The sequence below is a fragment of the Montipora capricornis genome, chromosome 2, assembly GCF_036669925.1.
Source record: "Montipora capricornis isolate CH-2021 chromosome 2, ASM3666992v2, whole genome shotgun sequence".
In the NCBI taxonomy this organism is placed as follows: Eukaryota; Metazoa; Cnidaria; class Anthozoa; order Scleractinia; family Acroporidae; genus Montipora; species Montipora capricornis.
In genome coordinates this window covers 9674757-9684756 of record NC_090884.1, presented here as the reverse complement: position 1 = coordinate 9684756, position 10000 = coordinate 9674757, and the positions used below count along the sequence as shown (strand labels likewise).

At 32.3% G+C, this 10000-nt stretch overlaps 1 protein-coding gene and 1 long non-coding RNA gene across 2 annotated transcripts in view; one reads left to right on the top strand and one right to left on the bottom strand.

The window, feature by feature from the left end:
• The window catches only part of LOC138038744 (DNA polymerase subunit gamma-1-like), a 38420-nt gene that overhangs the window by 1694 nt on the left and 26726 nt on the right, over positions 1-10000 (bottom strand). The window contains exons 19-21 of the mRNA XM_068884780.1: positions 8663-8779; positions 6371-6488; positions 1-810 (exon numbers count right to left, since the gene is read on the bottom strand). The exon at positions 1-810 is cut by the window's left edge and continues 1694 nt beyond it. Of these exons, the coding sequence (XP_068740881.1) occupies positions 740-810; positions 6371-6488; positions 8663-8779 (306 nt within the window). The 3' untranslated portion in view covers positions 1-739. The remainder of the gene's footprint in view (positions 811-6370; positions 6489-8662; positions 8780-10000) is intronic.
• Positions 6505-10000, top strand: part of LOC138038779 (uncharacterized) — a 10107-nt gene continuing 6611 nt past the window's right edge. The window contains exons 1-2 of the long non-coding RNA XR_011130298.1: positions 6505-7356; positions 8618-8667. This is a non-coding gene — a long non-coding RNA (uncharacterized lncRNA). The remainder of the gene's footprint in view (positions 7357-8617; positions 8668-10000) is intronic.

The window sequence follows — 10000 nt, the reverse complement described above, 5'->3', positions numbered from 1 at the left end:
ATGGGACGTCCTGAGGGCAAATCGAACGCAAAAGGATTTCTTTAGGTTTCTTTCATAACAAGTTCTCATACAGAACTAATAATTAAAGACCTGCATTCAACCGACAGGCATTGCGAGCCATGGAACAATTTTCATAATGAAACTCCTGCCAAAGGCTGAGATTCATCCAATCAGATCGCTAAGTACGTAATGCGAATTTCCATTAAAAAAAAAAACAAATGGTCGAAAAGCCTGCCGGTTGAAGGTGGGCCTTTTAAAACGGTCATTCCATCACTTGATCAACTATAACCAGCACTTCAACACCAACATTTTACACAGCATTTGCTTCACTTATTTTCATTCAATCAAGAAATTTAAGAAGTTAAAACAGACTATTATTATAAAGATATTTCTCAAGAAATGTTTCAAGGAAGCCTAATGGCAACCATGAACATCAGCATCTGACGAATGAGCTAACGAAGTTATTGAGACTTTTGAAATCTGTGCAATGTTAAAGGACATTTATGAACTACGCAATTCTCACCAGGCGCTTTCATTCTAGAAACTGAATGTTTCCTCTAAATTCCTAAAATTTCCTTTGAAATCTGCCAGATGCTTTGCCTTTTTTCTAAAACATAAACACTTCCTGAACCTTCAGGATGTGTTTATTGATTTATTGGATGTGTTTGATTGTACTGGGTCTTCTCTCTCCGCTGGCACTATGTTAAAGGTGACGTGACAGTTCCTCTCATTCATCTTCTTACACTGGGTCCTCTTCTAACACACCATTGTGTGTGAGTTTGAGTATGTCGTATATGTCTAAAGCTTCTCCTACAAAGGGAGAGAGAGAGAACTACATCAAAATTATGTGCCCAAAACACCTTTTTTTCAAGAGGTTGGTCTAAAACACAGGTCACATTCCACAAGTCAAGACTACAAGTCCCTGCTCCACTCATGAATAACTAAGATAAAAGTTTCCCCTGGACCTGAAACAAGAGAGTGATTATAGCCTCGGCAACCTGGCAGTGCAAAAGTTAAGGCAAGAGACAGTCTCTTGTCCCAACTTCCGCACAGCCAGGTTGCGGAAGTAGAATGATTTGGGTGTTGTTCATTTATCTGTAGCAGGAGTGGCATGTACACTGTCCTGTGAGTAGTATAGTAGTTGGGGGTACGAGCTCATTTTTATAATTAATACCGTATTGAAATTCCACCATTTTGGCATAGCTCTTTGGCAGAAAATTTACAAAGTAAATTTTATGGGGAAAGAAAAGCGTTATGCTGCTTGCATTCGGTAAAGGAAGAGAAAAAGCTTGCTTTTTCGATGGCATGCAATTTTTAACACTCAAATTAAATTTTTAAATAGAGCTTTTACAAACCAATTTGTTTTTCAACATTGAATTCAACATGTTTTAAAACTATTTTAAAATTAAATTTATAACACAAAATTCAAACACAAAATTTTAATACAGAATACAAAAGCAGATAAAACTATTGGAAACAAATAAATTATTCAAACAATAAAAACTATATGTTTAAATATTCGCATAATTAAATGGTAGAATCACAAAGCGTGTCAATATTTTAAACTAAATAAAGGGACTTTCCCATGATTTGTCAACCAATCAAAAATCTACCCATAAATTTACCAGCTGATAATTTTTCTGATAAAAACATAGATTTGATAAATTTTCTGATAATCTGAAGAAGAATCCTCAATGGAGGAATTATCAGCAAATGCCACCGCAAAATTTATAACAAACTCCAAAATTCAAATTTATATCCAACTCAAAAAATTATTCTATATCTTTATGAGTAAACTTTGTCTTAGTGAATGGATATAAATAAAAATCTATTATAATAAATATATGTGACTTGCAAAAAATTACATGATAAAAAATGTCCATATGTCCATTTTGTGGTATTCAAACATCTGATTATTATACAGAAAAACAAAGTGATTCTTGTGAACAGCCTCATATAACTGAAGATAATAGCCGTTTACTATGCATTAACTGTGGCCAAATTGGTAATGAGCTGTTTAAAAATAATTACATTGATTTTCATGAAAACAAATGTAGGATTCACAAAAAATCAATCTATATACGAAAATATCATATTCAAAATGTATTATCAGATATATCACTCAAAAAGAAATTACCAATATCAAGAGCTATAATAAACTGTGTTTGTCAGAAATTTGATCTAATAAACACAGGTTTACCTCAAGTTAATCAAAATAAAATAAGGATAATATCAATCAAATTTATAATACACAAGCTTTTTGAAAAATGGAATTTGAATTTGAATGTTCCAATTACTAAATCCATGACTGCATGATTGTCAGAAATATTGGAATCAACTTTGTTTGTTGATTGAACTATGAATTTTTTATTGTATTGACTTTCATTAAAATTAATTCCTCGAAGATGATTATGTAAGTCAGTCATCAATTGTAAATATGATTGATAAGCAAAACGGCACATCTCAATCTTTCTTTTGTAGTTTTTTGTTTCTGAAAAAGTTTGTAATAAAACACCAGATCCTGATATTGATCCTAAAATAATTGGATTTAATGTAATACTACCAGCTATAGTTCCTGATACAATCAAAGATACAGAACCAAGATTACAAATCATATGCATTCGTTTGTAATGTTGGAAGCTCTTTTTGTACAACCAATATTTTTTATGATAGTATTTATAAATCTCTTTTAATTCTTTAATTTGCTCCTGTGTTAAGTCCTTTGAGATATGGTTCCAATCGAATATGTCTTTAGTTTTTTTGCCACGCATTAATTATTAATAAGTTATACAGTTTTAATTAGTAATCGATTGTCTTGTAAGTAAAACGAAAATGAAAATTGTAATAAAATGTAGCAATATATTTAACTTTACCTTTATAATTGATATTATTTCTTGTAGTACCTGAATTGTACTTAGACTAGCATGAACAATATTTAAATTATCTGATTTATTTGCTGGACCATTAAAGAGTGATATCTTTTATTTTTATATCATCATCACAAATTGACCATTACTAGTAAATCTATTTTTAGAAACTTCACCAAATAAAAACATATATGATATTTTACATATGGATTTTTTTGATAAAGCATCAGATTCATTTTGAGCATCACCTAAATTAAATATAATGTTATTGCTCATATCAATCAGCATGTGCATTTTGAATTTTGAATTTATGATTTCATATGCTTTTTCATAATCGTATATAGCCATTGGAATATCAATTTTTTCAACATCCTTTAAACCATAAATAAGACAAGAAATGGGTAAAGAACTAGGGCTTTCATTATCAAAATCAGCTTGAAACGTCACAAATAATCGTCTTTGAATCTGCCTTGAAGATCCATCTGGTGATAAATTTAAAATACATCTGATATAATAATAATACTCATGAACTATTTTTGTATAAGCTTGATAATCAATGTTCATATTAGTAGTTTCAAATGTTAAGCTCGATCTGTTAAATTCATTGTCATATTGATCTTGTGTGTATATTTCAATACACACTGTATAATGCTCGCTATAATTATATTGTATTAGTTTGTATAAATTAAAATCCCATCTTCCAATGTAAATAGATCATCCATCATCCATCAAATTTTCAACAGGAGTTATTTCATCATTGTTACATAATAATACATCATAACCGACATGTTGTGATATTGAATCAAAAATTTCCTTCAATTGCTGGTATTTATTTTGTTCTTAATTTTTACCATACAGATGAATTTGATCGAGAAAGAAATGAATAAATGAATAAAGAAATGGTTGTGTTAACATATGATACAACAAATCTGTTTTACCACTTCCAGAAGGAGAAGCTTGCTACATTCTAAAAGTGTTATTGGGCATATATGTATACAGTTGTTTAAAATTATTTTTATTTGGTCTATCATAGTTTGGTATGTGTATAAATTATGTTATAAGTTAAATGAAGATAAGTTAAGATAAGTATTTTTATGTAAGTAAATTGTATACATGGACATTGAACGATTTAAGAAAATTTCTGATGCTAAAATAAAATCTGGAAAGATGATTAATCAAGTACAGGATGAAATTAAACAATATAAACACCAAAAACAAGATATGCAAATTAGTTTAACAGAAACTTTTCAACCAGTGATTAAAGGTCAAGAAGAGGTAAAAAACAATTATTGAAAAACAGGATAAATTAATTGAACAACTTGATAAAAACCAAAGAGCTTCGAGTTCGGATTTAGAAAATATCGCTATGTTGCAATATGAATATGAAAAAAGCAAACAAGCAAACTTCTGATCAATTATAAACCAAAAATGCTTTCATTAAACCCAGATGAAGGCTTTACGACCAATGAATTATGGCTGATAACTGATCATGGTTTTTCTGCACAGTATGAAATATGGAATAGATATGTAGATAAAAAATTGGATATTGATGAGTACGATGAAGAAATCGGATGAAACTTACAAGAATTAGGTTGCAAAAAAGAACAAAAGAACAAAAAGCACAAAAAACGAAAACTTTCGATGAAATAAACAAACTGGGGAATGAAATTAACTTAATACAAGAATATAGAAAAAGACTAAAATCTTTCAAAGAGGCTAAAAAGACAATTGGTAAAGGATTGAAATACACTCAGCCGAAAAGAAACGCTTACAAAATACAATCAAATGGTCAATATGGTATTCTTAATGTTGATATTCCTAAATCAATAGGTCAATTGCACCTTGTTGCTTTCAAAAATGGTAAAAAGGTCTTAGATGAACAAGCTGATTTTGACACAATAGACCTTTTAAGAAAAAGGTTTAACAGCAAACAAGATACAGCCCATTGTCTAAAATGTTGTTTGATCAATTAAGCGAACTTAGTGAAATTCCAATACAAAGATCAAGTAAAAAAATTAGCAAAATTGGATCCGGTGTTGTTTATTACAATAATTTTAATTATTTGATAGATAGATTAGAATTACTTGGTGGTTCAATTATTGGAGGAAATAATGGTGTTCAAGCTGAATTCAGTCAAATAACTTATACATTGAACAAGCTTGGTGCAATCACCGACGAACAATTAACAGGGCTTTTGAAAGAATATGCAATATTTTATATGGACGAACAAGCTTTACATATTTCATCTGTTAATAGAGTAAAAATTAGTCGTAATAAACCAGAAGATTTTATAATAGCTATTGATAAACTATCAATGACATTTTCTTGGCATAATATCAATAGTACATATGGTACAATCAAATAAAATATTCAAATGATAATGGTACTACATGGGAAACAATATTATTTGTTGATGGTATGTATTCATATCATGATATTAATGATTATATTCAAGCAGCTGTTTTACAAAATGGTGATGACAAAGAAGGACTAAGTTTAACTTTTGTAATATCATCATATAGAGTTGTCATTGAATTAAAAAAAAAATTCAACTTGATTCAGAAATACCAAATTTGGTGAATTAATGGTGTCTGTATTACTTATTGGAAAGACAAAACGGAAAAAGCATATTAGCAACAATCCATAATGCCAAATTTGATATGAATGATCAATGGGTTAACGATCGTTTTATAATCAATTATTTCAAAAATACACAATTTATATAATATATATAAATGGTTAAATCATACTGCATGAAACAGAAAAAACAAACTGAATGTGTTGAACCTTCAGGTTACAAAACAGCCAAAAATGGTAGACTGATGTTTTATTGTACTTGTGCAGAATGCGGCATTAAAAAGACTCGATTTGTTAAAAAACAGGGAAACTAAATAGCCCAGCGGTGAGGATGGGCAAAGGAATAATGGATTATCCAATAGCGACAGCAAAAAAAAAATTCTTCTGTAACAGGATCATTTTTACCGAGTACAAAGCATGTTTTTGATAGATATTGGAACGGTGATATATTAAAATCGGCTTTTGGAACAGACCATGGTATTTCATCAAAAACATTTTGGACTGGACCTCCGAAAGATTATAAATTTGGTTGGCGATATAATCCTTAAACTGGAAAGCAAGAAGAAACTCAATATTATATGGATAAAGATGGAAAACCAAGATGGGCTGATACTAACAAAGTTATTAAAGGTTTTGGTATCGATATCCACAAATGGATTGGAAAGGTGCCAAAAACAAAAGGTGGATAGACTCCTTCTAAATTTAAAAAAATATAAGTATATGGGACCGTATAACCCTCTTGATCAGCAGTTAGAGTATGATAAAAACACTGGTGAGGTTACTAAATGGCATGTACAACCTTACAACAAAGTGGATGAAATAGCTAATGTAATTCATTGAGTTGTCCCAAAAAAAGTCCCTGTCGCTTTGTGGGGCACTCATGAAGATGGGGCGGAAAAAAGACGTTTCTTTCAACATGAACTGACCTGGTGCTATTCCTTGACCTTTGTGAAGTCCTAAAGGATTTGAAGGAGTTTTGCAATCCAGGGTTGCTTCCTTGCGTAATACGGTATCAATATCGACTGCACTGAAGAAGGCCACGGACTAAATAGATCAGGTTATAGATGAGTTTAATGCTTTGGATTTCATCTTACTATAATACATCACGCATTTTGTATCCTTTTGTGGGGAACACATGGCAGACTGCATGCTTATGGCACAAATTACATCCTTGCAGGCAGAAGGGATTCAGGGGTGCCCTCAGGACAGAATAAACATTGAGAGAAGGAAATCACTTTGATCTAAATACTAATGGACAATCTAAAACCTGAATTAGGAGGAGCACACTGGAAGTTTACGGTTGCCAGTTGTGTGCTTACATTTCAGTAATAATAATAATAGTTTATTATTATTATTATTATTATTATAGAACCTGAGATGTCAATCAATCATTTAGTTAAACACGTTTTGTCAAGGAGCTAATGGACTCGTTCAAAATACAAACGTGTATAAATAAAATCTGTTATAATTACAACCACAGTATAATATTCTATATCAAAAACAATTCCTAAATATATAAAAAACATTAGCAATAAAAACATATAATACAAAGAGCTAAAACATATGCAGGGATGGCGCAGTGGTGAGAGCACTCGCCTTCCACCAATGTGGCCTGGGTTCGATTCCCAGACGTGAGTTTGTTGGTTCTCTACTTTTCTCCTGGGACACCGGTTTTCCCCTCACCTCAAAAACCAAAATTTGATTTGTGTGTTAATTTGTTAATTTCAATTTACGGTGTCCCCAATTAGTGCTCCAGCGATAGAAGATTAGACACTTACATGAAGTTCCTTTCCTTTCCTAAGACAAGTTCTAAGATTTGGTCATTTTACTTCTCAGATTGGCAGACAAAGTGAAAGAAATGTACAAACACACATGCAAACTACTACTTTGGTCATTTCTATCCCATTGCTTGGTAGGACTTGAACTATTTTACTCATTAAAGTACCTCTGTGATCAAAAAAATCATTTCCTTTTTTTTTCAGATTTTCAACGTATGTTTGCTTAACACCTGACTGGCAAAATTTTTAGCTTTGATTTTTATCAGTTTACTTTGAGTGTAAGTTTTGGATTTCAAGGTCCTCCATTACTCACGTTCAAAACTGACTGATTAGATCTCAGAGGGTTGGATCCAGTAAAAAGTGACGTCAAAGGCTCACTAGCTGAAAATTTCAGCGTTTGAATGCAGCGTATTATAAATGCAAAATGCGAGTTTAAAAGTCTGCAAAGCCAAAACTGCTGTGCTGCATATTAATTCTGCGGCATACACACGCATTGCATTCATAAACTAGTGAGCCTTTGACGTCATTTTCTCTTCGATCCAGCTCTCTCAAGATCTTAAAGTTAGTAATGGCGATCAGTAAATAGGAAAATTCCAGTTAAAATGAACAGGTGTATTTTTCGCTTAGTCTTTAGTTACCATAGTTTTGAAATCCAAAGAAAAATAAGAATTGATTTTGTAGTCACAGGGGCACTTTAATATCTATTGCCATCGTCAGCTCTTTCAAAATGGTGTGAGCAGTCTTCAACATCCCACACAGGATTCTACTTTGTGTAAAGTAATTATGAGTGGAGTACACAGCCATTACAAAGGCAGTAACTTCTCTCAAGTTATTTTATAACATGGATGTTGCCATTCTGAGGATTGAACAGCCCATAACCTTTCATTCAGTACACTGGCAAACTAGGTGATTACTTATTAATAATGAAAAATCTCAGCTGTATGAGAACTTGTTTAGCAATGCATAGTTGTTGAAATAAAGTGACAAAAAAATTACTTGATTTTTGGCTTCAGTTAAAAAATGAAAAATCTCAACTGTATATGTATCTTTCATAGCCCTCAGAATTCAATTAAATTGAGTGTTAGAGCGAGTTTCAATCGAGTCATAAAACCAAAACCAAAGTAATTACTCTGGACAATCACAAAGGATGGAAACAATCCAGTAAAACAATCAAAACTCGAAGTAATTACACGTAGCCGACACAAAGCACGGGAAAATGTGCACGCACGAGCCATGATTGGTTTTAGTTTCACTTCTGATTGGTTGAAAACGTGACGCGAGAACTTTAAAACAATCACTGAGTAAAGTAATGCAAAACCAAAGCAATTCGCTAATTACTTTCGACACTCAATTAAAAACTGCTCTAATTGTCAAATTACTGTTTTCTTACAACAGGACTCAATACAGCTTTGCGTAAAGGATGCTTTTATCAGTTGTCACCTGAGGTAGGTCGCTCATTCCCAGTTTGTGTGCAAACATTGCCCTTGTGAGGAGATTGGTAATTTGAAGTGCCAGGGCAGCACGGTACTTGTCCTTGCTTGCTACTAGATAGCGCACCTGTTGTACAAAATGGAGAGGGGGGGTACTAAGTGTGACTATTGACTCCAGTAAAATAAAAGGACCTCTCCCTGAATCTTTTATTGCCATAGACACATGACCAAACCAAAAAAGTGTCTCTAGTCTAGAAGGCAAAAGACACTGGGAATAAGATTGGATTCTGTCAAACATAGGTTTTTCAGTCTTGTTGATGTAGACTTTACGGCATGCACTTTGTTTAGCAGCATACCTCAATCCTAATCAATGCGATCTTAAAGTAGTTTGAAATTTGAAAACAGCACATGTGCCTTGTGCCTATGAAAGGAGAAACGTTTGAAATAACTAGTAATGTTAAATGACATATTCCTTGATCAATACAACTAAGTAATCACCTGAGCAATATAACTACATAACATAACATAATTTTATTTATACTCGAATCAATTGAAGCTTGTTAGGCTCCTAGCATATACAGCTAATGTGTCGAGTTAACAAATAATTTATGAAAATTAGTTGAAAAGTAGAAGTATTCAAGTCAAAAATTGGCTAAAGAACTAATAAGCAGAGAATTTACCCATTAGGAAATTAGGAAGTAAAATTAATTTATAAATATACGACTAAATAATAAAACTAATTGGTATGAAAACGAGGAGATTAAAATCTATATACAGCATAAATGGCAATTACAAGTATCGAATGTTATTTTTCTAATTTGAGATACAAAATTTTTAATGGTGGGAGCAGTTCTTAGTTCGTCCTGCAAGGAGTTCCACATCTTCGGACCGTAATACCTAAAAGTATGGAGTCCATACTTAGACGTGTTTGCTCTCGGTAGAATAAACTTCATTTTACCACGAAGGTTACACTTGTTACTTCTTAATGACAGAAGACCACTAAAATTTGTTGGTGTAGTTGCATAGATGGCTTTGTATATGGGTATGCACATGTCCTGAATCCTTCTATTTTGCAGGCTTGGCATATGTGCCTTTACTAGTAACTCGTTATAAGTACTAATGTTGTCATTAAAGATACATCGCATAGCACGCTCGTTTAGCTTTTCGAGTTTGCCAGCTGCTGTTTTGCCAGAATGCACCCATACAGTAGAGCAATAGGTAAAATGAGGTAGAATATAGGCTTTGTCAAACAAAAGTTTTGTTTTAGTACTCAGCAGCTTCTTAAACCCGCTTATGATCGCTATTTGTTTGCTTGTTTTCTTACATAATGATGTAACATGTTTACTAA